The 26,412-nt window shown below is 50.4% G+C and overlaps 2 protein-coding genes across 7 annotated transcripts; one reads left to right on the forward strand and one right to left on the reverse strand.

Annotated features, from left to right (window-relative positions):
- Window positions 1-1,393: 1,393 nt before the first annotated feature.
- TRAPPC1 (trafficking protein particle complex subunit 1) lies at window positions 1,394-2,952 on the reverse strand. 2 transcript variants are annotated; one of them, XM_066264188.1, is made up of 4 exons: window positions 2,708-2,952; window positions 2,562-2,575; window positions 2,012-2,150; window positions 1,394-1,739 (listed from the first exon to the last, which is right to left on the reverse strand). In XM_066264188.1, the coding sequence occupies exons 1-4, from the start codon at window positions 2,804-2,806 to the stop codon at window positions 1,611-1,613; spliced, it is 381 nt and encodes a 126-aa protein (XP_066120285.1). In that variant the 5' UTR covers window positions 2,807-2,952; the 3' UTR covers window positions 1,394-1,610. The 2 variants fall into 2 exon arrangements, with proteins under 2 accessions (XP_066120285.1, XP_066120284.1); XM_066264187.1 differs by having other exon boundaries at window positions 2,505-2,575; window positions 2,708-2,950.
- Window positions 2,953-3,115: 163 nt separating this feature from the next.
- On the forward strand, window positions 3,116-22,872 carry CNTROB (centrobin, centriole duplication and spindle assembly protein). 5 transcript variants are annotated; one of them, XM_066264189.1, is made up of 20 exons: window positions 3,133-3,273; window positions 3,618-4,261; window positions 6,873-6,957; window positions 7,232-7,295; window positions 7,770-7,926; window positions 9,538-9,654; window positions 9,873-9,989; window positions 10,309-10,407; window positions 11,959-12,195; window positions 12,536-12,682; window positions 16,448-16,581; window positions 17,161-17,286; window positions 17,507-17,669; window positions 18,562-18,820; window positions 20,244-20,398; window positions 20,663-20,726; window positions 20,902-21,072; window positions 21,238-21,370; window positions 22,043-22,115; window positions 22,359-22,872. In XM_066264189.1, the coding sequence occupies exons 2-20, from the start codon at window positions 3,989-3,991 to the stop codon at window positions 22,482-22,484; spliced, it is 2,700 nt and encodes an 899-aa protein (XP_066120286.1). In that variant the 5' UTR covers window positions 3,133-3,273; window positions 3,618-3,988; the 3' UTR covers window positions 22,485-22,872. The 5 variants fall into 5 exon arrangements, with proteins under 5 accessions (XP_066120287.1, XP_066120290.1, XP_066120288.1 ...); XM_066264192.1 differs by lacking the exon at window positions 3,133-3,273 and adding an exon at window positions 5,001-5,095 and having other exon boundaries at window positions 4,233-4,261; XM_066264190.1 differs by having other exon boundaries at window positions 3,116-4,261; window positions 20,262-20,398.
- The last annotated feature ends 3,540 nt before the right edge of the window (window positions 22,873-26,412 follow it).

Genomic DNA, 26,412 nt, shown 5'->3' on the forward strand with positions numbered 1-26,412 from the left:
CAATGCTATGATGCCACTTGATTCAGCACACTTGACCACAAAAATAACGAATTGTTTGACCTTGGGTGCGCACTGGCAAACTCCACCTAAATGAATATGGGTTTCACATCACCTCTAAATGTCAAACAGTTTATATTGAGTACAGACGAGTACAAAAGCTATAAATCTTTATAATGAAATTTTTTTAAAAAATAAAGAAGTATCGCCTGACCAGGTGGTGGCACAGTGGATAGAGCGTTGGACTGGGATGTGGAAGGACCCAGGTTTGAGACCCTGAGGTCGCCAGCTTGAGTGCGGGCTCATCTGGCTTGAGCAAAAAAAGCTCACCAGCTTGGACCCAGGGTCGCTGGCTCCAGCAAGGGGTTACTCAGTCTGCTGAAGGCCCGCAGTCAAGGCACATATGAGAAAGCAATCAATGAACAACTAAGAAGTCGCAACACGCAACGAAAAACTAATGATTGATGCTTCTCATCTGTCTCCATTCCTGTCTGTCTGTCCCTGTCTATCCTTCTGACTCTCTCTCTCTGTCTCTGTAAAAAAAATAAAATAAATAAAGAAGTATCGCAAATCCATTTGACCAATTATTGGAAGTTATCCCTAGATTAGTCATACGCGGAATTCTTTTCTGCATCTCACTATCTTCTTAAATATCTTGATTTCCAATAATCAAAGTCGCTTCCGCTTCTGAGTAGCTGAGATTTTAAAGTAGCGGAGAATATTAAAAATTTAATCGCAGGCCGCATAAACTCATTACGAGGGCCGATCCGACTTGTGGGCCGTATGTTGGCCATGCCTGGTCTAGTGACTGGCACCTAGGACAAAGCACAGGACAGCTCCTCATCCCAAAAGAATGAAGTATCTAGCCCGAAATGTCATTAGTGCTAAGAAATGTATGGTCGGGCCCTGGCCAGTTGGCTCAGTGGTAGAGCGTCAGCCTGGCGTGCAGGAGTCCCGGGTTCGATTCCCAGCCAGGGCACACAGGAGAAGCGCCCATTGCTTCTACACCCCTCCCATTCTCTTTCCTCTCTGTCTCTCTCTTCCCTCCCACAGCTGAGGCTCCATTTGAGCAAAGTTGGCCTGGGTGCTGAGGATGGCTCCATGGCCTCTGCCTCAGGAGCTAGAATGGCTCTGGTTGCAACAGAGCAATGCCCCAGATGGGCAGAGCATCGCCCCCTGGTGGGCATGCGGGTGGATCCCGGTCAGGCGCATGCAGGAGTCTGACTGCCTCCCCATTTCCAACTTCAGAAAAATACAAAAAAAAAAAAAAAAAAAAAAAAGAAACGTATGGTCAAAGCCTCTGCCAGGTTCTGGGAATGTGGCCCCCCTGGTTCATGCCTACATGAGTGGGGCAGGGCCCCAGACCAACCACCCAAACTGACACGCTCAAACTGCAGAGGGTGACAAAGTTTATTCTGTACTTCTCCCGGCATCTGGTAGAGGATAAAACTGGAGAGAGGGCCTGGTTTGGAGGTGACAGGGAGGGCATCAGGGTGGGTTGCCAAAGGGCTTTAGGAGTTGGAGGGGCAGGCAGTAGGGCCCTCAGATGAAACAGGTTAGGAAGGCCCCAGGCAGGCAGATATCCTCCTGAGGGCTGAGGTAGGGTGCTTCCTTCAGCCAGCCCTGGCAGAGAAAAAGGGCAGAGAGCGAACGTAGGAGTCCAGTCGGGAGCGGAAGAGTTCACTTTGTACAGTTTGGCCCAGCGGGCACAGGGGGTTCTTCACCACCAGCTCCACGTACAGCTACAGAGAGGGAGGGTGTTAGAGCCAGGCCTTGGCCACTTCTTGTTTCCAACTTCAAACCTAGTATAACCTCAGGGGCGTGTGAACGAATGCACAGGGATCAAGGGCTGGGAGGAAAACCCTCCTTGAGGGAAAACTGGTAGTGGGAAATTCTGACTTCAATACAGATACAATACAGGAGGTTCCTGGCAGGGAATCTGAGGGAGTCTTGGGGTTCTAGTGGCCATGGCTGTTGAGGAGCTTTGGGGGAAGGGTCCCGGGCTGGCACTGACCGCACTGTAAATGTGATGCAGCACATCTCGGATGGGTCCCACGCCCAAGTCAGTATTCATGACAACCTTGATCCCAGTGGGCGTCTCGTAGTAATGGAGTTTGTAGCGGCTAGTTTGGAAGGCCAGAAAGCCATCCTTCCTGCAGAGATGAGAAAGATGTTAAGGAATGCAAGTGGAATCTCTCCCCAAAGAGACTTCTAATCCTCTCTAGGTCGAATCCCTTTTCTCTAAACATGTTTGTAGGAGACTGGCTGAATAAAGGCGCTTCCCATCACCCCCAACAGCCCCCCCTCCCGATTTAGTACCCCAAACCCAACCTCTCTCTACCGTCAGATCTTCCCCACCGCAGCTGTTTCCAGCTCCTGCACTCTCGCTCCGGATTCAGCTTCCCCTCTCTGGGGGCCAAGTGCCCCTCCCACTCCAGAAAGTTACCCCCACCCTAAAATTCCCAAGGCTAGTTCTCCTTCCCTCCGTATTTCCTGACTCCGCGTACATGTCTAGCGGAGACATCTTGCTGACAAACGAACGGATAGAGAAGAGCATCCCGTACATTAGCTTGAACTCCTGGAGGGAGAGGGGCAGAGTTAGCTCTCGATTGTTGGAGACGGGTCAGGGGTGGGAACGAACCAGGGTTTGCAGGGGGTGGGGGCTGAACTGGGACTATGTGCTGGAGATGCTCGGGGGACCTCTTGTCACCTCTTCCTTGGGGATCCCCGCTTGCTTCTTGCGGTGCCACTCGCTGTAATGCAGACACACTCCATTTCGGTCAAACAGGTACAGGTTGTGGACAGTCATCTTCAGAGCACTGTGAGTCTTGCTCTGGGACCGCCCACCCTTCGTGAGTTCCAATTTTCTATCCGGATCCCTCCAAACTGGCGGGGTCCCCTCCCCCGAGCTCACCGGAACTGCTCCGAGTGCCGGTCTCTAGATACTTCCGGTTTCCGCGGAGCCCCGCCCCACCGGGTCCTCACGCGGCAGGGGAGCAATAACTGCTTCCGGATACCGCTCTCAGCCGATTCGTGGTTATCAGGCCGCGCACGCGCGTCCAGGTTCCCGAGCTCCAGAAGCTAAGAGATGCTGCGAGCCGGATCCCGGCCGGTGACGTCATCGAGACGAGCGGGGCGGGGCTTTGGACGATGGGCGGGCGGCTACCAACGGTTTTGAGTGTAGGGAAGCGAGGGGGAGGGTTGCTCTTGGATCCCGACTCGGGCGAAGGGGCGCATTGTCCCCACCTTGACAAGTTGAGGGGCTGAGGACTGGAGGTGTGGGCTAGTCGGACCTGGGTGATCGGGGTAGAGCATCTCAGGCAAGGTTTGAGGGCGGCGTGCTCTTTAGGGCTGTTCTGAGGATATGACTGTTTGCAAAGTTTCTTTGGGGGTAGTAGGAAGGGAGGGGTTCTAGGGAGCCTTGCCATGGCCTTCTTGCTAGGAGGAGTCCGAGGGGCAATACGGTAGGGTTGACCCTGGGTAGAGCGGTGCAGTGGGCAGAGGGGCGCGGGGAGGTGGGGAGCGGGACGTTCCCACCTCTTTGAGACTGGAGCCAGTTGAGGGGCAAGTGCGGCAGCCGGACAGAAATTGGGCCCCTGTTGGGTTTGGGTTTGTTTCAGTTTGTGCGTTCCGGGTGTGAGAACTTAAGAGCTGAGTTGATCTCCGACTTGCAGCACTCCAGTGAACTGCGGTGACGCTTCTGCCCGGCCGTAGGCTTCTGCTCCCACCCACTCCTGGCTGCACCCTCCTTCTCCAGTTTGTAGGAGCCCTGGAAAGAAATGGTCTTGCTTTCTCCCATAACCTGTAGTACCGGTGGGAACTTCTCTAGCCAGAAAGCCTCCATACCCTTATTCACCGAGTTTCCTTGGCTTGGAGCCTTCCTTCTTTCTCCCAAATCTTCCTTCTCTGTGTATTTCCCCCCCTGGGTTCTCCTAAAACAGAACCAGGAGTTCCCAGCTCTGCTGTCTCTAGTTGTCTCATTCCTGTACTCATGGAGATATCAGCTACCAGCCCCAGTTCACCTCTCCGGGCCAAGGATCTCCTGAGTGATTCATCAGAAGCTGCTGGGCTGAACCAAGTGTCCTCCGAGGTGACCTCCCAGCTCTATGCTTCTTTGCACCTCAGTCGTCAGGCAGAAGCCACAGCCCGAGCCCAGCTGTTTATGCCCTCCACCTCCCTCCCGCCTCATGAGGGGTTAGACAGCTTGGCCCAAGAGCTGAGTCACAGTTTGTCAGTCGGATTGGAGAACAACTTGAAGAAAAAGGTGAGGGAGGTGTGTCTGGGGGACCTCTAGGGCAGGGGTCGGGAACCTTTTTGGCTGAGAGAGCCATGAACACCACATATTTTATTTATTCATTTTTTTTATTATTTATTTATTTATTCATTTTAGAGAGGAGAGAGAGAGAGACAGAGAGAGGCAGAGAGGAGAGAGAGATAGGGGGGAGGAGCTGGAAGCATCAACTCCCATATGTGCCTTGACCAGGCAAGCCCAGGGTTTCGAACCGGCGACCTCAGCATTTCCAGGTCGACGCTTTATCCACTGCGCCACCACAGGTCAGGCCAACACCACATATTTTAAAATGTAATTCCATGAGAGCCATACAACGACCCATGTATGTTACACATTATCCAATAAAAATTTGGTGTTGTCCCGGAGGACAGCTGTGATTAGCTCCAGCCACCCGCAACCATGAACATGAGCGGTAGGAAATGAATGGATTGTAATACATGAGAATGTTTTATATTTTTTCATTTTTATTTATTCATTTTTAGAGAGGAGAGAGAGAGGGAGAGAGAGAGAGACAGAGAGAGAGGAGAGACAGAGAGAGAGAAGGGGGGAGGAGCTGGAAGCATCAACTCCCATATGTGCCTTGACCAGGCAAGCCCAGGGTTTCGAACCGGCGACCTCAGCATTTCCAGGTCGATGCTTTATCCACTGCACCACCACAGGTCAGGCCTGTTTTATATTTTTAACGTTATTCTTTTTTTTTTTTTTATTAAAGATTTGTCTGCGAGCCAGATGCAGCCATCAAAAGAGCCACAACTGGCTCGCGAGCCATAAGTTCCTGACCCCTGCTCTAGGGTCTTGGAATTGAGGGTAATAAAAAAAGAAAAAAAGCTCAACTGAGATTTGAACTATTGTTGGATTGCAAATTCCTTTTAAGTGCAGTCAGTCATGCTTGTTTCTGGGAGCAAGTGTTTGCGAGGGAGAGAGACTGGCTGGGATACCATAATTTGGGAAGTTGGGAAACTTCCCAGTTATTTCTTTGTCAGAGATGCCTGTGTTGAGGGACATGTTGCTGTGCTTTGACTGGGATTTAGGGACTGAGAGTGAGGATAAAGTTTCTTCATCCTAAGAGGTAGCCAGGGACTTAAGGATAGCAGCAAAATATGCTAAAATCCTTCCAGCTCAAAACTCTTTTGATTGTATGGTTCAAAATTAGGCATGTAGACCACTAAAACATAGATGAATCCATTACATATGTTACAGAGAAGGTAGTTATTAGTGTTGCATAGGAAAGGTCTGATAACCAGTTTGCAGACTGGTTATGTCTTCCAGAATTTGAGAAACTGACAGCCTTGGGTTACTCAGTCTTTATGCAGGGTAAGAGCAAATTGCTCTTTTTTAAAACAACTTTTGGCCCTGGCCGGTTGGCTCAGCAGTAGAGCATCGGCTTGGCGTGTGGAGGACCCAGGTTCGATTCCCGGCCAGGGCACATAGGAGAAGCGCCCATTTGCTTCTTCACCGCCCCCCCTCCTTCCTCTCTGTCTCTCTCTTCCCCTCCCGCAGCCAAGGCTCCATTGGAGCAAAGATGGCCCGGGCGCTGGGGATGGCTCCTTGGCCTCTGCCCCAGGCGCTAGAGTGGCTCTGGCAGAGCATCGCCCCCTGGTGGGCAGAGCATCACCCCTGGTGGGTGAGCCGGGTGGATCCCGGTCGGGCGCATGTGGGAGTCTGTCTGACTGTCTCTCCTGTTTCCAGCTTCAGAAAAAAACAAAAACAATTTTTAAATTATTTATTCATTTGAGAGAGAGAGAGAGAGAGAGAGAGAGAGAGGAGGGGGGAGGAGCAGGAAGCATCAACTCCCATATGTGCCTTGACCAGGTAAGCCTAGGCTTGTGACCAGGTGACCTCAGTGTTCCAGGTTGATGCTTTATCCACTGCGCCACTACAGGTCAGACCAAAATTGCTCTTTACTTCTTTTTTTTTTTTTTTTTTTTTTTTTTTTTTTTTTTTTTTTTGCGTTTTTCTGAAGCTGGAAACAGGGAGAGACAGTCAGACAGACTCCCGCATGCGCCCGACCGGGATCCACCCGGCACGCCCACCAGGGGCGACGCTCTGCCCACCAGGGGGCGATGCTCTGCCCATCCTGGGCGTCGCCATGTTGCGACCCTCCTGGGCGTCGCCATGTTGCGACCAGAGCCACTCTAGCGCCTGGGGCAGAGGCCACAGAGCCATCCCCAGCGCCCGGGCCATCTTTGCTCCAATGGAGCCTTGGCTGCGGGAGGGGAAGAGAGAGACAGAGAGGAAGGAGGGGGGGGGTGTGGAGAAGCAAATGGGCGCTTCTCCTGTGTGCCCTGGCCGGGAATCGAACCCGGGTCCTCCGCACGCTAGGCCGACGCTCTACCGCTCAAAATTGCTCTTTAGTTGGCAAGAATCTTCACCACTCTTGTCTTAATGTGCCAAATTATCTGCACTACCTGTCTGGCTTCTGTACACATTTGAGGTTCTGACCCTTATTTGGCCAGTTCTCTTGTTCTTGCTTTTCCAGGTGCAGGAGTAAAAATTCTTGGGTTTTAGGGGGTACTGGATGCCATCTACCCTCACAGTAGGTAGAACATAGATTCTTCTGATTTCTATGTTGCTTTTTTCCTAGGATGGTTCCAAGCATATCTTTGAGATGGAAAGTGTTCGTGGCCAACTCCAAAGCATGCTCCAAACCTCACGTGATACAGCCTATCGTGAGTGCCTCCCTTCCCTATAAAGGAGAACTAGATTAAAGGGGAGGGAGAAAGCAGAGAGAGGAAGCGGGGTGCGAGGGGAACCTTGACCTCTAAGACAGGATTTCAGGAGAAAACCTCGAAACCTCCGGTTCTTTGGGAGAGGGGCTGGAGGAGTGAGTGAAGTAGAAAGGGAGGCTTTCTGCTCTTCTCCTTCCCGTGATCTTTTTCCTGTCCTTACCTGACCTGGCTGAGGGGTCCCTCTGGCTCTGAGTGGGGGATCCTCTTACTCTAGGTGCTGTCTCAGAGAGACGGGAGGAAGACTCATTTGACAGTGACAGCACAGCCACCTTGCTTAAGTGAGTTCTTGGGATTCTTCTAGCTTGCTTGTTTTCTTGGAAAGCCGAGTGTTCTGTTCCTTAGTTCTCCTTTTACTGCTGTTGTACCTCTTAAGTCCCAAGTGACTAAAAGTCACTTAGCTTTTAGTTTTTATCCTTTCTCTCCTATCTTCTATCCCCTTTACTCCTTCAGGAGCAAGGGCCTCTGCTGCCTCGTACCTGGCCTTCTCCCAGCCTCTAGTTCTCCTCCCAGAAGAGTTAGCTTGCTTCTGCTGAGACTTTTACCACGGGGACTGTGGCATAGAGGAAAGAGCAAAATGGAGTGAATCACAGAACCATGTGCTACTTATGGCTCCATCACTACCTAACCTAAAGACTTCAGCCAAGTCTCTTGCCCTTTCTGAGTTTCCATTTCCTTATTTGTAAAATGTCACGACTGGACAATTGGGCCTCAAAAGCTTTCCCAACCCTAATATCTCTACCCGATTTGCTCAGCACCCAGCCCCTGCAAGACTTGTCTCCATCTAGCTCAGCCCAGGCCCTGGAGGAGCTGTTTCCCCGCTACACCAGCGTTCGGCCAGGACCCCCGCACAACCCCCCGGGTTTTCAGGGCCTGAGAGATGCGCTGGATTCGGAGCATACCCGTCGCAAGGTGAGATGCAAAGGCTCCCTTTTTTTTTTTTTTTTTTTTTACAGAGACAGAGTCAGAGAGGGATAGACAGGGACAGACAGACAGGAACGGAGAGAGATGAGAAGCATCAATCATTAGTTTTTCATTGCGCGTTGTAATACCTTAGTTGTTCATTGATTGCTTCCTCATATGTGCCTTGACCTCGGGTCTTCAGCAGACCGAGTAACCCCTTGCTCGAGCCAGCGACCTTGGGTTCAAGCTGGTGGGCTTTTGCTCAAACCATTTGAGCCCGTGCTCAAGCTAGCGACCTCGGGGTCTCGAACCTGGGTCCTCTGCATCCCAGTCTGACGCTCTATCCACTGCGCCACCGCCTGGTCAGACAAAGGCTCCCTTTTGAAAGCAGGAAGGTTAGAAATAGGGCAGAGGGTTACGGGCCAGCAAGCTGGGACTTGGCTCAAATGGCTCCTCAGGAGCCTTCGTTCACCGTCCTATGTAAAACGACACACCTCCCTTCCTGGTATTCATTACTCTGTTATTTCTTTCATATAGCTCATCACAGTCTGATATATCTTGCTTGTCTTGCCCTTCTATTTTTATTTATTATTATTATTATTATTTTGTATTTTTCTGAAGCTGGAAACGGGGAGAGACAGTCAGACAGACTCCCGCATGCACCCGACCGGGATCCACCCGGCACGCCCACCAGGGGCGACGCTCCGCCCACCAGGGGCGATGCTCTGCCGCGACCAGAGCCACTCTAGTGCCTGGGGCAGAAGCCAAGGAGCCATCCCCAGCGCCCGGGCCATCTTTGCTCCAATGGAGCCTCGGCTGCGGGAGGGGAAGAGAGAGACAGAGAGGAAGGAGGGGGGGGTGTGGAGAAGCAAATGGGCGCTTCTCCTGTGTGCCCTGGCCGGGAATCGAACCCAGGACTCCTGCACTACCAGGCCAACGCTCTACCACTGAGCCAACCGGCCATGGCTGTCTTGCCCTTCTAAAACCTAAGCTCCATGAGGGTTCCTAAAATTTAGAATATATCTAATACATAGAAGCACTCCATAAGTGTTTGGTGAATGAACAATGAACTTGGTTGGCTTGTACAAAGGCTTTATAGCTGTTGTTGTATTGAACTTTATCTCCCTGAACCACAGCCTGTCTGAAGAGGGAAGAAAGAGTGACAAGGCAGAAGAAAAGAACTATTGGTTGTGTTGTCATTTTTGGACCCTTTCTTTTTCTGTTTTCAACTCCATGGGCATGAATGAAAGGCTTTCGCCTTTATCCTTGCTGTGTTTAATCGTTGTGTTCAGTGGGCTTATTAAGGCAGGAGGAACCTTCTACTCTGCAGCGTGGGCTGCTGTATCCCTGCCACAAGGTCCATGAAAATTTTTCTCAGGAGATCCAGGGAAAGGGAAAACCTGGAAGCTAAGCCCCCACTTTCTGAGACGGTAGAGGAAGGTGTGGGAGGTCTCAGGCCTTAACATTCCTGTTCCAGAATTCCTGATTCTCCTCCAAACCTGTTCTGTTCTTGGTACTCAGCCTTCCTGTCTCCAGCCCATTTCTCCCTAGAGGAACTGAAAAGTTTGGTGCTTTGGACAGACTGAGGATGGCAATACTCAGTTTTCTTATCCTTCCCAGCACTGTGAGCGCCACATTCAGAGCCTGCAGACCCGAGTGCTAGAGCTTCAACAACAGCTGGCTGTGGCTGTGACTGCTGACCACAAGAAAGATATCATGATTGAACAACTGGACAAGGTGCCAGGCTAGTAGCAGAATGTGGTGGGTCTCTCCATTGGGGGCCCCAAGGCATGGTAAATAGGGGGTGGCCAACCAACATCTTTGTTCATGCTAGGGCTGGGGCAAGGGCTGGGTTTACTGACTGCGAGGAGAAGGTAGCTGTTGACCCTGTCCCCGTGGGCAGAAAGAAGGCAGAGATATTATTTTGAAATTTCATCTGACTTTCCTCTCCTGAGACCCTGGCCCGTGTGGTAGAGGGTTGGAACCAGCACGAAGCCGAGCGCACCGAGGTGCTTCGGGGACTCCAGGAGGAACGCCAGGCAGCCGAGCTCACTAGAAGCAAGCAGCAACAGGTGGGCAAGGTGGATTCTAGAGTGGTAGAACTTAGTCACTGACTGCTAGGATGAGGGGGCAGCCGTAGCTCCGGAATTAGGGTTCCTAACAGATCGATCTCAATCTCGCAGTAGCTGCCTGACAGTTCTCTCCTATCTCTGCTCCCTCCACTGTTAATGTTGTCAAACTTGCATCGTTGATGTCTTCCCTGCTTTCCCTATACTGTGAATAGGCCTTCAACTCATTCAGTTAACTCTTAGTTTTAAAGTTTACATTGTTAATGCTTTTTGAAGAGATTCCCCTCAGTTCCTCTTTCCTGTGTACCCTTCTCCCTGAAAGACAGTAACCCGCCTGGAACAAAGTCTTTCTGAGGCCATGGAGGCCCTCAATCGCGAGCAGGAACGTGCCAGACTACAGCAACGGGAAAGAGAGACACTGGTGAGCATGCGGGGCTGGGTTAATTCCAGTCGAGGCTGTTAGGTTAATTACTTCTAGAGGGCTATGGGCTGTTGGTGGATTGTGGGAGTTCATAACTTTAGTTGCACCAGGGAAGTATTTCCCAGTGTGTGTTCTTAGAACACTCGTTCTGTTAGATACACTACAAAAAGGCCTCTGCCACCAAGTAAGTTTGAGAGACTGCAAATTATATCTTCATTAGAATCTTCTGGGGAATTATTTAAAAATATAGATTTCTGGGACCCATCCCCAGAGGATTTGAATCTGATATATGGTGGGGATTTTGTTTGTTTGTTTGTTTTTGTTTTTGTTTTACAGAGACAGAGAGAGTCAAAGAGAGGGATAGACAGGGACAGACAGACAGAAACGGAGAGATGAGAAGCACCAATCATTAGTTTTTTGTTGCACATTGCAACACCTTAGTTGTTCATTGATTGCTTTCTCATATGTGCCTTGACCGCGGGCCTTCAGCAGACCGAGTAACCCCTTGCTTGAGCCAGTGACCTTGGGTCCGAGCTGGTGAGCTTTGCTTAAACCAGATGAGCCCACGCTCAAGCTGGCGACCTCGGGGTCTCGAACCTGGGTCTTCCGCATCCCAGTCTGACGCTCTATCCACTGTCTCACCGCCTGGTCAGGCTATGGTGGAGTTTTGATTCAGATATATGGTGGGGTTTGAGAACCTAAATATTTTCAGAAATTTCCTAGGTGATTTTGTTCTGTCTGGTCTAGGGCATAGCCAGAAAGGTATGGAATGAGACTCATTCAAGTTTCTTATTGCTAAAATGATAAGGTGATTACCCATATGAATTAGTAGCCAGGTTTGGAACTTGTTATATGCATGACACATGCTACATACATGCTGGTACTTATAATCTTAACAGGCTACAAGTAACAGTGTTGATGATGGCTGCTGGTTGACTAGTACATGATGGTAGGCTGGGTTTTCTATTCTTTGTGGAACTTCTCATTTTTTGTGGGGTTTTTTTGTTTTGTTTTTTAGTTTATTGGTTGATCTTAGACAGAGAGGGAGAGAGAAACATTCATTTGTTGTTCCATTTGGTTGTGCATTCATCGGTTGCTTCCTGTATGTGCCCTACCAGGGATCAAACCTGCAACCTTGTCATTCCGAGATGATGTTGTAGCCAACTGAGCTGGTTAAATGATGTTGATAGCTATTGTGTATTGAGTACTTCCTGTGTGCCAGACACTGTGCTAAATGCTTCACATTCATTTTTTACTTTTATCTTTACAAGGCATACCTAATATTTTGCCTGTCCATGTTACAGATAAGGATGTGTACCTAAGATCACATAGTAAATGACAGAGCTAGGATTCAAACTTGAGAGTTGAACCAGACTTACCTCTTTCTGGGACAGAAACTCTTACCTATGATATTATATTCCTGTGGGCTTGTCAACTTCTGTGTTATTAATGTAGATTATTTTCAGCCGGCACATTGTATGGTGGTGAGGGGGTAGATGGCTGGTCTCTTCAGGGCATGCTGACAATCTGGGTTTTCTCCTGGGACTGTAGGAAGAGGAGAGGCAAGCTCTGACCTTGCGCTTGGAGCTCGAGCAGCAGCAGAGCCGGGCCCTGCAGGAAGAACGAGATGACGCCTGTGCTCGCCAGCTCAGTGAGCGTCGGCAGTTGGAGAGCCTGCAGGTTTCCCTAGAAGAAGAACGGCAGGCCTGGGCCCAGCAAGAGCGCCAGCTGAAGGAACGTCACCAGGCCGTGCAGGAGGAGAGCCAGGCTCAGCTGGAAAGGGAAAAGGTAAAAGGGCAGTTGAGGAATGAGGAACCGATGGAGGGCAAAATAATGTAATGAGATGGGATGTCAGAATATGGGGGTAGGGGGTGGGATGGAGAGTGAGAAACTATAATATATGTGGGAGACAACACGGAGAGTGTAGGGCTGGCTAGAAGGGCTTGGGACACTATATACAAAGAAGACCAGAGAGTAAAAGTAAACAGAGGCTGCGAACTAGGTCAATGTGAAGAGAGGGCAAGGAGGCTTGGCTTTTAGAGTAAGGGGGGCGCAGAACGAATTGGGGGCTAGAGGTCATCAGGAGACTGGAAGTCACGTGGGCTTGAGTGCGACCTCCCGTCCTCAGGGGAACACGCAGAGGGAAGCCCAGACAGCGCGGAAGGCCCAGGAGCACCTGGCATTGCTTCAGGCTGAGGTGCAGCGGCTGGAAGGGGAGCTGGACACAGCTCGGAGGGAGAGAGATGCCCTGCAGCTGGAAATGAGTTTGGTGCAGGTGAGCAGGGGGAGAGGGCGAGAGGGGTGACCTTTCGGGAATCAGGGCAAACGCATCTCTAATTAGAATTTTGACTTTTCTGGGCCTCTGCTTTTATGTGTAAATGGATGTTAAGGACAAATTAATAAGTTTCTAAGAGCAAGTTAATCTGAGAGACTTTTTCCCTTATTAACGGTTGACTTAAGGAGACGCTCAGTTTCTGGGTTAGACCAGTGTTTGAGCAATCACACCCTTTTCACCTAGCCCAACTGAATGGAGGGCTGACCCCGTGGAAACGAATGGATTGGCGTCCTGCCAGCGGTGCACAAGGGTTCCCTTTCCCCACATCCTCATCAACACTTGTTTGGAGGAGTGAGGTGGTATCTCAGTGAGGTTTTAATTTGCATTTCTCTAATGATTAGTGATGTTGAGCATCTTTTCATATGTCTATTGGCCATCTGTATGTCCTCTGGAGAAATGTCTATTCAAGTCCTATGCCTATTTTTTAATTGGATTGTTATTTGTGTGTTAAGTTGTATGAGTTCTTAATATATTTTGGATATTAATCCCTTAACTGATGTATCATTAGCAAATAACTTCTTCCATTTAGTAGGTTGTCTTGTCTTTTTTTTTCTATGCTTTTCTTTCCTGTGCATAAAGTTTTAGTTTGATGTAGTCCCATTTGTGTATTTTTTTCTTTTGATTCCCTTGCCTGAGTATATATATCAAATAAAATATTACAATGAGCAATGCCCATGCTTTTCTCTATGAGCATATGGTTGTAGGTTTTACATTTAAGTCTTTAATACATTTTGAGTTTATTCTTGTCTATGGTGTATGAAGGTGGTCTGGCTTCATTTTCTTCATTTTTCTGAAGCTGGAAACAGGGAGAGACAGTCAGACAGACTCCCGCATGCGCCCGACCGGGATCCACCCGGCATGCCCACCAGGGGCGACGCTCTGCCCACCAGGAGGCGATGCTCTGCCCATCCTGGGCGTCGCCATGTTGCGACCAGAGCCACTCTAGCGCCTGAGGCAGAGGCCACAGAGCCATCCCCAGCGCCCGGGCCATCTCTGCTCCAATGGAGCCTTGGCTGCGGGAGGAGAAGAGAGAGACAGAGAGGAAAGCGCGGCGGAGGGGTGGAGAAGCAAATGGGCGCTTCTCCTGTGTGCCCTGGCCGGGAATCGAACCCGGGTCCTCCGCACGCTAGGCCGACGCTCTACCGCTGAGCCAACCGGCCAGGGCTGGCTTCATTTTCTTACATGTGTTTGCCCAGTTTTGCCAACACCATTTATTGAATAGCCTGTCTTTATTCCATTGTATGTTCTTGCCTCCTTTGTCATACGTTAGTTGACCACATAGGCACGGGTTCGTTTCTGGGCTCCTTATTCTGTTTTATTGATCTGTGTATCTGTTTTCATGCCAGAACCATGTTGTTTTGATTACTATGGCCTTGTAGTATAGTTTTTGAAAGAATTTAGGTTATTGTGAGATTGTGGTATGATTGGGACGTATTTGGGAGAGGTGAGGTAGGTGGGTGTTGGGAGACCATGAGCGGCTTTGGCAGCCATTTTAAGCAGCCATAACCCTATTTTTTAGGCAGTTAGGGCATTTGAAGGGTTTCAAACAAGGGAATAAATTGAACATTTTTGTATTTTGGGATTTTCACCCAGCTATGAGGTGGAGGATCTACTGGGGCCAAAGTGGGAGAGGGTAGAGGGTGGAATAGAGGCAGGGAAGTCAATTAGACTTGAAATAATATTGAATTAATGTGTGTTTCCATGGAGAATGGTACCATTAAACAAGGCAAGAAATATTTTTTTTTTTATTTATTTTTAAGATTTTATTTATTCATTATAGAGAGGGGGGAGAGAGAGAGAGAAGGGGGAGGAGCAGGAAACATCAACTCCCAATATGGGCCTTGACCAGGCAAGCCCAGGGTTTTGAACTGGCAACCTCAGCGTTTCCAGGTTGACGCTTTATTCACTGCGCCACCACAGGTCAGGCCAAGGCAAGAGATATAATAGGGACATAAGGTTTGAAGGTAAAAAATTAAATGAGCTCAGTTTGGATGTATTGTTTTTGAGGTGATCCAAATAGAGCTATTTATTAGGGTATTGGGTATATGGACTTAAAGCCTGGAAGAATGGTCTAGGGCTCTAGGCTAAAGAGAGAGAGATTTAGAAAGTGTCTTAAGGTATAAATGGTAGCACATAACATGACCGGAAGGCCAAACATTTATTAGAGGCGTGTTAAAAGCATCAGTGAGGGCCCTGGCCGGTTGGCTCAGCGGTAGAGCGTCGGCCTAGCGTGCGGAGGACCCGGGTTCGATTCCCGGCCAGCGTCCATTTGCTTCTCCACCCCTCCGCCGCGCTTTCCTCACTGTCTCTCTCTTCCCCTCCCGCAGCCAAGGCTCCATTGGAGCAAAGATGGCTCAGGCGCTGGGCATGGCTCTGTGGCCTCTGCCTCAGGCGCTAGAGTGGCTCTGGTCGCAATATGGCGACGCCCAGGATGGGCAGAGCATCGCCCCCTGGGGGGCAGAGCACCGCCCCTGGTGGGCGTGCCGGGTGGATCCCGGTGGGGCGCATGCGGGAGTCTGTCTGACTGTCTCTCCCTGTTTCCAGCTTCAGGAAAAAAAAAAAATGAAAAAAAAAAAAAAAAAGTATCAGTGAGCAGAGTAGCAGAGTGTTAGTGAATGGTCGAAGACGGCTGCGGACAGAACTCAGGAAAGCAGTCAGCCTCTCTGGGCAGGCAGAAGGGAACGCTCTGCTCGGGCTGGGAGCAGGCAGACAGAACGAAAGGGAGAGCGAGGGTGCGGAGCTGGAAGCGTCACGGGAGCTGAGGGAAAACGGTTTCCAAGGGAAGGAGGGTATGGGTCGCAGCAGAGTCACATACAACTGAGAAATCACCACTGTTGAGTTTAGAAGTTAAATTCTGATGAGGCAGTATAGGTAGAAATCAGATTTCAGTGAGTGGAAAGAGGAGTGTGAGGTGAGAAAATGGAGAGAATGGAGAGAACGACAGACCGATTCTACTCTCAGAGGAAGGGACGCTGACGTTTATCAAGTATTGACTGGCTTTCAGGTACTGTTATCAGACACGTGGAACAGATTAGACTATTCTACCTAAAATATGTGTATTTTGTCGAGAGTCATCTTCGTCTCTGTGTACAGAGAAGGTGTGAGTCCCTCATGATCTGAAAGAAAAGGGATCCTCTTTCACTCCTTGTGGCAGAATTCTTGTTCTTCATCCCTTGGGCGTATGAAGGCAGATGTTGGCACGTGGATTTCTTGTCTATGTTCTATCCCCCATCATCTTTTTTATTTTATTATTATTATTTATTTTTTTTTTTTGTATTTTTCTGAAGCTGGAAACGGGGAGAGACAGTCAGACAGACTCCCACATGCGCCCAACCGGGATCCACCCAGCATGCCCACCAGGGGCGCCACTCTGCCCACCAGGGGGCGATGCTCTGCCCCTCCGGGGCGACCAGAGCCACTCTAGCGCCTGGGGCAGAGGCCAAGGAGCCATCCCCAGCGCCCGGGCCATCTTTGCTCCAATGGAGCCTCGGCTGCGGGAGGGGAAGAGAGAGACAGAGAGGAAGGAGAGGGGGAGGGGTGGAGAAGCAAAGGGGCGCTTCTCCTGTGTGCCCTGGCCATGAATCGAACCCAGGACCTCTGCACGCCAGGCCGACGCTCTACCACCGAGCCAACCGGCCAGGGCTCCTCCATCATCTTTTAACCCCAAACAGAACTGAGCCACTCCCCCGCCTTCCTTACCCCCAGGCCCAGTATGAAAGCCAGCGGATCCAGCTGGAGTCGGAACTGGCCGAGCAGCTGGAGCAGCGGGTGACAGAGCGGCTGGCGCAGGCGCAGGAGAGCAGCCTGCGACAGGCAGCCTCCCTGAGGGAGCAGCACAGGTGCTTGGGGCTCACTGGGTGCTGCATCTCCTCGGCCACACAGTTGTGAGTGCCCAGCCCATGTCCTCTCTGACCCCTTGATCACTTTCCGCCGTGCTGGCTGCCATCACTGAGGACCCGAGTTCGTCCGTGGGGGCGCTGCCCCCACGTGGAGCCAGAGCGCTTGAAGATTTTCATCCCGGAGGGAGGAGCCCCCACCAACAGCTGATCTGCACAGGAACATGAACTTTCCAGCTCCCTCGCCCTGATGGGGACAATGCTGAGATGTGACCTGCACCATCTCCAGAGCTGTCCTAGCGGATTGAGCCTCCTTCCATCCCACTCTCACTTTCCTCTCACCCTCGCTCCCCTGTCAGATTGTCTTGGAAACGCTTTTTAAATGAGTCATTTTCCTGTAAATCTTTATCTCGGCCTCTGCTCTCTGCCCGTCCTGAGACAGCAGCTTTGCCCCCACCTTTCCTGAGCCCGCTGTGCACGCCAGGCCGGCCGACTGCAGCTGGCTCTTGCCTGCTCTCGTTCTGACGTTCTCTGGTGACTTGTTCTCCAGATTCAGCTCTCTCTTCTCACCTCTCCTCTTAGGAAGCAGCTGCAGAACCTGAATGAGCAGCACCAGCAGGAACTGTCCGCGCAGGTGGCTCAGTTCAAGGTGGACGTGGCAGAACGAGAGGAACGGCAGCGGCAGGTGGTTCAGGACTATGAGCTCAGGTGCGGGGGGCCTGGAGCCTCTTCGGCCTCAGTCCCTTTCTTGTGCATGGAGCCCAGACTGGGCGTGCTGAAGAGCGGCCCCCTTCATACGCCTGTCCTCTTCTACTTCAGCCACGACTCCATTCAGAATTTCCAGTCTGACTTGCCGCTGTGGTTCCTTTTATTCCCCGTCTTTGCTTTCTCCAGGGCTAGCTGTGTCAGCTCTCCGGTCTCTTTTCAGATTGGCCCGGGAGCAAGCGCGAGTGCGGGACCTGCAGAGCGGGACCCGGCAGCTGGAGGAGCAGCGGACCAAGCTGGTGGAGCGGCTCCAAGCCATGCTGCAAGCCCACTGGGAGGAGGCGAACCAGCTGCTGGGCGCCTCTGCCCTGCCTCCTAACCCCCCAGTAGGCATTACCCCTCAGCTAAGCTGCTCAGCGTATTTGTTTAGGTTTCTTCTTTGCAAATCTAGCTTTCTCCCAAGGGAAGTCCTAAGTTCAGGCCCTTGGACCTGCATTAAAAAAAAAAAAAAAATCCATGGGCTTTCACAAAGAATAACTGTCTCATCAAAAGCAATCTTTTTGTCTGCAGCCATAGCTCACCCAGACTGGCCTCCATGCACTGGGTCTGACTCTTCTCCCAGCCCAAGGAACACATGGGACTAGTTTTGCCAAATGGTAGTTCAATTATGCTGTTAAGGGACAAAATTGTTGCTAAGTCCTGTCCTAGAGTAGGGTTGAGTCTCACCTGTGGCCCGTCTTATGTTGTCATCTCCAGCTACCCTCTTTTAATTATGAAATTTTCCTTATTAGCTAAAATGTTTTTTGGAATAGATAGTAATATGCTCATGGTAAGAAAAGAAATCCAAACAGTTCAAAAAGATACACAGGGAAAAGTAATCTTCATCTGGTATCTGCGCTCAGTCTCCCGGTTCCTCTCCCCAAAGCAGCCACTATTACTGGTTTTGCGTGCTCCACCTGCATATGGTATTCTTCTATACACTGTTGAATAATTTCTCATTTAAGTACTTAATAGGGGAATTTAAAATTTTTCCAATATTTTGCTTCTACAAACTGCTGCAATAAATATCATTAATGTCTTTGTGCAAGTGTGTCTACAATTTCTAGAAATGGAATTGTAAGATTAAACATAAGCATTTTAAGCTTTGATAGATATTATCAAAACTTCTTTTAAGGAAGTTCTAGTAATTTGTAATGGTATTAAAGTGTCTGTACCATGTCTTGTCCCTTTAAGTGCACCAGGCTTTGACCCTCCTTTCTGCCCCTCTCCCGTGCCCAGGTCCCTGCCGCCTGCCCGTCTAGCCCCGGGCCTCAGGAACCGGAGAAGGGGGAGAGGAGGGCCTGGACTATGCCTCCCGTGGCTGTGGCCCTAAAACCCGTATTGCAGCAGAGCCGGGAGGCCAGGGACGAGCTGCCCGAAGTGTCACCTGTTCTCTGCAGCCCCTCCCCAGATCTTAGCCTTCTGCTGGACCCCACTTTCCAGAGCCAGCATTCCTTCCAGCCCCTGGAGCCAAAGCCAGATCTCACTTCATCTTCAGGTAACTGGGGACAGACATCACCGGGGCTCCCCTTTCATGCACTAATTCAATGCTCCCTCTTACCTAGCTTCTGTTCTGTCAGGGACTTGAGTATTTTAGTTTCCCAGATGTCTGAGGGCCCATTGCAAGGAGCAGAAAGTCAAGTTGGTTTGAATAAAGGGAGTGAGGTCTCGTGGAAATGTGATGTAGCTGGACCTGGCAAGAGCTGGGGTTTGGGCCCAGCAGCTGCTCCTCTGTGGGCTTGCTGGGGCTCTTGACCCCACTCTTCCCCAACATCTGCTCCCGCTGTCAGTAGACGGCCCTCTCTCTCGCTCAGGGCCCAAGCTCTCATACTTGAGCTTGCACATGGATTTGACCAGCCCTGACCCTGATTTTAGCCAAGGCTCCAGATAACCTTATAAAGACCAGGTGTCTGTTTCTGAGGCCCAGTTTAGAGAGGCGATCTGATGGGCTGACAGCAACCCCTCGGATTGGCTCACCTTGGCAGTGGCCTCCAGCCCTGGCTTAGTCGTCTGCAGCTCACATGGATGAGGGTGCCCGGGTGGTGCCAGCCAGGTAGAATTAAGAATGAGGGATGGATTACATCACAATTTTAAACATTAAAATTATGTAAAAGTAAAAGTGAATGAGGGTACGTTCTGATGAAGGGACCAGAACATGCCTATTAGTCTGAATTAATATAATTCCGAATATTCGCTTCTGTTCTTGAAATCGTGTATAGTGGTATTTGCTTATTCAGAATCTGAGTACCCCGTTTTCTCCTTCTGTCTACACTTTTTAGAATTCAGCTGTTCCATCTCCGTCTCCTTCGACCCTTCACTCTATTTTCTTTTCTTTTTTTTTTTTTTTTATATTTCTGAAGCTGGAAACAGGGAGAGACAGTCAGACAGGCTCCCGCATGCGCCCGACCGGGATCCACCCGGCACGCCCACCATGGGGCGAAGCTCTGCCCACCAGGGGGCGATGCTCTGCCCATCCTGGGCGTTGCCATATTGCAACCAGAGCCACTCTAGCGCCTGGGGCGGAGGCCACAGAGCCATCCCCAGCGCCCGGGCCATCTTTGCTCCAATGGAGCCTTGGCTGCGGGAGGGGAAGAGAGAGACAGAGAGGAAGGCGCGGCAGAGGGGTGGAGAAGCAAATGGGCGCTTCTCCTGTGTGCCCTGGCCGGGAATCGAACCCAGGTCCTCCGCACGCTAGGCCGACGCTCTACCGCTGGGCCAACCGGCCAGGGCCCTTCACTCTATTTTCATCTTCTGTTCTTTTCTCAGTGCAGTGTCCCTCTTATCTGTAGTAGGCCTCTTTCTTCTGGGCGTCGGTGAGTTGAGTTGTGGAGGAACGTCCCTCCCTATACACACACACACACACACACACACACACGCACGCACACACGCACACGCACACGTGCGCACTTTTCGTCCTGCAGCTGAGGCGTTCTCCACAGCCGAGGCCTTCCATCCCAGTCCCGGAGCAGAGCGGCCATTCCCTGAGAAGGACCCGGGGCCTGACCGGGCAGGCTTCCTCAGTCCGGGGCCGCCTCCCTCTTCGCAGCTGGAGAGCCTCACGCACTTTTTGCACCAGGTGAGAGAGGGCCCACCCATCCCACCCTATTGTTTTCTCCCCTTCTTCATGTCCGTTCTCTACACTAGGGGTCCCGGACTCTGGCTTCATCTCAGGACGAACGCTTTGTCCCAGTCTCTTCCTTTCCCGTCTTATCACTATCTCCTAAGTCTTTCCTGGGACTTAGGCAGCCAGCCGTAGCTCCTAATCCCTCAGCCTCTCTTCCCTCAGATGCCGAAGTCTCTTTGTTGGGCCTGAGGGAACCTCACTCTCTTGTCCCCCCAGCTGCTGGAGACGGTACCCCAGAACAGTGAGAACCCCTCTGTTGACCTGTTGCCCCTGAAGTCTGGTGAGTGCCAGCTCTAAAGAAGGTTGGGGCGGGGCCTGGCAAAGGTGGTTGGGGCTTATCTGGGATGGATTTTTAGGAGCTGGGAAAGGTCACGAAGCCTAATTAAATCCAAGGGTAGGACCTCCTTGGCTCTTTGGCTCATTTCCTGATTCTCTGATCCCTTTCCTTTTGCTAGGTCCCCCGACGGTCCCATCCTGGGAGGAAGCCCCTCAAGTATCACGCCTCCCACCCCCTGTCCATAAGACTAAAGTGCCCTTAGCTGTGGCGTCTAATCTCCTCCGGGCCCATGAGCTTTCCTCTGCCCATTTACAGAGCAGGGGTCCCAGCAGCGGCGTCCCCGAGAGAGGTAAGCAGGTCCTGGTTTACTGGGGGGCGGGGGGGAGTAAAAAGGGAAGGTGTTGGGTGTGGAGCCGGTACCTGGAAGGAAGGCCCTTCTGGGTTACTAGGGAGATGGGGTGAGGGCTAGGGAGGCGAGGTCTAGGCTGACGACCATTACTGATACATCTCTCAGGTGGAGAGGGGCTCACTTCCTCGAGGCAGCTGATGGAGTTGTCACAGCTGTTACAACTGTACCAAGCTCGGGGCTGGGGGGCGCTGTCTGCTGAGGATCTGCTGCTCTGCCTGAAGAGTCTGGAGCGTAGCGGGTACCAGCCCGGGAGGGGAGGGAGGAAGGACTCGGGCAAGTGAGCTGTGGCCAGGGAAGCGGTCAGGCAGGGAGAGGGGGTGTACGTTGTCCCTTGAGTACTCTTGTGTCCTTTTCTGGAGAGAGTGAGGGTCAGATGTAGATCAAGTCTCTTTCTACATCTCTCACTGCTCCTCACCTTTCTTTTGTCCTTTCCTTTCTACTTTTTGTCCTTCCCTTCTAAAAAAGTCTCTTCACCATGTCTTTCTGCCTTCATTTTTTCTTCTTTACTCTGCAGCTCTTAACTCCAAATCCTAGGATTATGAATCCTAGTATAACTCAGTATTTTATTCCAGTAATATCTCCTCCTGTTTGATTCCAAATCTATCTTGTTTATTCTTTTATTTTTTTAAAGATTCTATTTATTAATTTTTTTAAGAGAGAGATAAGGGGTAGGAGAGCGAGAAGCATCAACTCATAGTAGCTGTTTCTTGTCTGTGCCTTGACTGGGCAAGCCCAGGGTTTCAAACCAGCGACCTCAGCATTCCAGTTCAATGCTTTATCCACTGCGATGGCACAGGTCAGGCGTTTATTCTTATTCTTGAGACAGAATTGGGGAGTAGCTCTTCTATTCAGTGTTAGGGAGAGTCGGGGGAACTGCTCTCCCATCCTCATCCCTGGATTTGTATGGCAGGACTGACAGCCGAGGGGACAGTGTGCCCAGGAGGAGCGCCGACGCCCGCCTGGGCGAGATCCCCCGGAAGGAGGTGAGCGAAGCAGGGCAGAGCAGGCGAGTGGAGGCTCTGGCTGACTCGCTCCTCTAGCTCTGCACACCCGCTGGCTGGCTCTGCTGTCCGAGCCTGACCCGTCCGCTTCCTGTGCTACGTTCTGTCGCAGTCACTCCTCTTGGCCGAACGATTCTGGTCCTCTCCGTGCATGACGCCTTTTCTCAGTGGGGTGGGAGGTGAGAGGACACAATGCTGACTTTTTTTCTTTTTCTTTCAACTCAGATTCCCTCCCAGGCTCTCGCTCGCCGCCTTGCCACAGTTCCTAAGACCGAAAAGCCTCCAGCACGCAAGAAAAGCGGGCACTCCACCCCTGGCAGCCTGAGGGGTCGGGCAGGAGTCTGGAGATGAGCCCTTGGTCTCTCTCCTCCTCTTTGTTCTCTTCTTGTTACTGTTTTAATAAATGCGTGGTAGTCTCTCTTAGAGTCATGACTCCTAAGAATTTGGCAGATGGAGGTTTTGTAGGGAACTACTTTGTAAAGAACCCTCCTTTTATTCTGTTTCAGTATGTTTTTATGTTATATTTCTGTATTCTGTGGGAAAAGATATGAAGACAGTCTATGGCTAGATTGGAGACGTTTTAATGAACTAAATTTCAATGTTTTAAGAGTAAATGAAACCCATAGAATGATTAGCTCTGGTTGGTAGTGTAATTTTGAATGATTTTTATTTTCTGTGTACATTCCTGTGTTTTCAAAATTTTCTAAAACAAGTATGTATTATTAATCAGAAAAAACAAAATTAAAGAGTAAGTTATTTAAAGAGTTTGAGTACAAATTTGCTTGTTGGAGACACAGATTTCCTTTTAAGGGCAGATAATGATTTTGGATTGCATCAGTAGGATTCCGATAGACAGGGTTTTTAATCTTTTCTCTTATGGTTTTAATGTTATTTTTTAAAATTTATTCATTTTAGAGAGGGGGGGGGGAGACAGAGAGAGAGAAGGGGGGAGGAGCAGGAAGCATCAACTCCCATATGTGCCTTGACCAGACAAGTGCAGGGTTTTGAACCGGCAACCTCAGCGTTCCAGGTCGACGCTTTATCCACTGCGCCACTACAGGTCAGGCCTCTTATGGTTTTAAAACATGTATAAAAGACTAGAACACTTGCAAGAAAAGTAAAATCCATGATTATAAAAATTTCTATCCTAACACTCACCAAAATAAACAGAGAAACAGAGTATCAGTGGAGAAAATGACATCTATGTGAAACTAGGAAAGGCCCCACCTCACAGCATGGACACTGGAAAGCACACTGTACGATGCAGATGACACTGAAGGGCAGTGCCTTGGGACCCACACGTGGCATCCCGGCTCTGCAGCCATGCAGGGTGGCGGTGCCGCTGACTGCGATGCTAGAAGGCCTGGTCCTAGGTGAGTGCTTGAGGGACAGAGTTCACTTGGTGCTCAGGGGCCCTTCTTTTTGCTCCTGAAGTATTTGGTTTGGTCCAGAACAGACATGGTAGGATATAGACTCACATAGTATTTCACATTAATAAATGTTTATGTCTTATTCCCTTCCACCTAAAAATAGTCTTCTAGCCCAGGAGAGGGGAGAGGGAAGGAGAGCCCGGCAGGTGTGTGGGTTCTCCTGCCCCAGCCCTGACCAGGACAGCATGGGCACCAGTCTCACTCAGGACTGCTCCCGTGGCAAAGAAACAACACGCAAACTCGCGCACGAGTGGCACTTGGCTTGCGGGACTTTTCAAGCTCTGTCTCTTCACCCACCTATGGAAATATTTGCTTTTCTACTTTTTAACCTCAAGCACATAAAACTGATTTGACCAAACTCTGTGACTTACAGCACAGTGTCATTCTTGATAGGAGAGGGCTTTATACCATTTTTAAAAGCTGGCAAAATGAACACTCAGTCTTATCTCATTATCTCTTGGATTCTAGCTTGCCACCATCAGTCAGCATGCCCTACATTTTACTTAACATTAAAGACAGTGTAGAGATGGTTCCCAGTTCTCCAGAACAGAATCAGAAAAGGGTACAGTGCTGACTTAACCATTTTGTGAGATAATTATTTTGACTTTTTGAAAATCTGTTGTGCCCCATTAAAAGTCTGCTTCTGCCTGATGTGTGGTGATGCAGTGGATAGAGCATCGTCCTGGAACACTGAGGTCGCCACTTTGAAACCCCGGGCTTGCTGGGTCAAGGCACATACAAGAAGCAACTACTGTGAGTGGATGCTTCCTGCTCCAACCCCACCACCTTTTTCCTCTCTCTCTAGAAATCAATAAATGAAATCTTAAACAAACAAATAAAAACCAAATACCACCAAGGAGGCTGTGGAGGAGGAGAAAACCCACAAACACCCGCCCCTCACCCGGTTTTTTCCTCTATAATTGTCTTGGTACTATTCTGAGAGAAGAAAAAAATTAAAAGATTTTTGGAGCTCAGTAAAAGCTCTTATTTAGGCCCTGGTCGGTTGGCTCAGCGGTAGAGCATCGGCCCGGCATGTGGAAGTCCCAAATTCAATTCCCAGTCAAGGCACACAGGAGAAGCGACCATCTGCTTCTTCTCCCTCTCCTTCTCCTTCTCCTCCTTCTCCTTCTCCTTCTCCTCTTCCTCCTCCTCCTCCTTCTTCTCTCTCTCTCTCTCCTCCAACTGCCGCCATGGCTTAAATGGTTCAAGCAAGTTGGTCTCCGGTGCTGAGGACGGCTCCATGGCCTCTCTCAGGCGCTGATATAGCTTGGGTGCTGAGCAGTCAGCAGTAGCCCCAGATGGACAGAGCATCCCCCCTGTAGGGGACTTGCCCGGAGGATCCTGGTTGAGGTGCATGCAAGAGGCTGCCTCTCAATTAAAAAAAAAAAAAAAAAAAAGCTCATATTTAGAGGAGGTGGGAACATCCTCTAAGCTCACGTTTCACTTGGTGTAGACAGGGTGTGATGTGAGAACTCCTGCAGCTACTTGGTATTGATAGAGGCGGTTCGGGTGGTAGAATGTATCTGAGTAGAGGCTAAGCTGTTATAACAGAGACACCCACTGGTATAGTGGCAGAGTTACTTTCCCTGGGGATGGTCCTGCTGCATGTGGTCACCTAGGATCTCAGGCTCCTTCCGCTTGTTGCTCTGTTGTCCCTTAGAGCAGTGTTGTTGTTTGTGTGGTTGAAGCATCATTGTCACGTAGGACTCTCAGCAGGCAAGAAGAGGAAAGAGCCTTGTCTAATGTCTTAAGACCCATACATGGAAGTGCCACACACCGTCTTTGTTTTTATTTCATTGGTAAGGCCTTTGTCACATGGCCACCTCTGACTGCAGGAGAGACTGGGAAATGCAGCCTACCTGGCTGTCATGTATGCAGCTGTAACTCTGTTATTGTGCAGGGTCTAAGGAAGAAAGAAAGTATTTGCGTGGGCAATTAGCAGTCAGTATTGACTGTGAAGATAATGAAAAAATGCACCAGACCGTGTAAATTAGTCCAACTGTCAGGTGTTGCTGAGGATGTGGAACAATAGAACCTCTAGGTATGCTTCTGGTGAGAGGCCCAGGAGAGCATAAGTAGGTCACTTTGGGAAATATTTTGGCATTATCAGGGAAATGTGATGATGGTCCACACCCTATGGTGCAGTGAATCCAGCCATCCCTACGGAGGTGCCCTAGAAAAACTTGCTTGTGTGTGCACCAGGACATAAGTATACCGCTCACAAAACTTAGGGGATATTTTTTTTTTTTGTATTTTTCTGAAGCTAGAAACGGGGAGAGACAGTCAGACAGACTCCCGCATGCGCCCGACCGGGATCCACCCGGCACGCCCACCAGGGGCGACGCTCTGCCCACCAGGGGGCGATGCTCTGCCCCCCCGGGGCATCGCTCTGCCGCTACCAGAGCCACTCTAGCGCCTGGGGCAGAGGGCAAGGAGCCATCCCCAGCACCCGGGCCATCTTTGCTCCAATGGAGCCTTGGCTACAGGAGGGGAAGAGAGAGACAGAGAGGAAGGAGGGGGTGGGGGTGGAGAAGCAAATGGGCGCTTCTCCTATGTGCCCTGGCCGGGAATCGAACCTGGGTCCCCCGCAGGCCAGGCCAACGCTCTACCGCTGAGCCAACCGGCCAGGGCCAAAACTTAGGGGATATTTCAAAATGAATATGAAGCAGTAAAATATCCCCTAATTCTTGTGGGCAGTACATAAGGATATCATAGTAAAACCTGCAAACAATCGAATGTCCATCAGCAGTGATAGATTCGTAGGATGAAACCACACTGTAGTACAAGTGGGTGAGCTCAAGTTCGTGCGTCGATATGAATGAATTTCAAAAACGGAATGCTGGATGGGA

Source organism: Saccopteryx bilineata, chromosome 2 (assembly GCF_036850765.1).
Source record: "Saccopteryx bilineata isolate mSacBil1 chromosome 2, mSacBil1_pri_phased_curated, whole genome shotgun sequence".
NCBI classification, from domain to species: domain Eukaryota; kingdom Metazoa; phylum Chordata; class Mammalia; order Chiroptera; family Emballonuridae; genus Saccopteryx; species Saccopteryx bilineata.

Excerpts from the sequence above, each read along its gene's own strand:
- TRAPPC1 (XM_066264187.1), bottom strand. The coding sequence starts at position 2,806 with ATGACTGTCCACAACCTGTACCTGTTTGACCGAAATGGAGTGTGTCTG. Across the intron at positions 2,576-2,707 it reads CGGGGATCCCCAAGGAAGAG|GAGTTCAAGCTAATGTACGG; the intron begins GTGACAAGAGGT and ends CTCTCCCTCCAG. Across the intron at positions 1,740-2,011 it reads TGCATCACATTTACAGTGCG|CTGTACGTGGAGCTGGTGGT; the intron begins GTCAGTGCCAGC and ends CCCTCTCTGTAG.
- CNTROB (XM_066264189.1), top strand. The coding sequence starts at position 3,989 with ATGGAGATATCAGCTACCAGCCCCAGTTCACCTCTCCGGGCCAAGGAT. Across the intron at positions 7,296-7,769 it reads AGCACAGCCACCTTGCTTAA|CACCCAGCCCCTGCAAGACT; the intron begins GTGAGTTCTTGG and ends CGATTTGCTCAG. Across the intron at positions 12,196-12,535 it reads CTCAGCTGGAAAGGGAAAAG|GGGAACACGCAGAGGGAAGC; the intron begins GTAAAAGGGCAG and ends TCCCGTCCTCAG.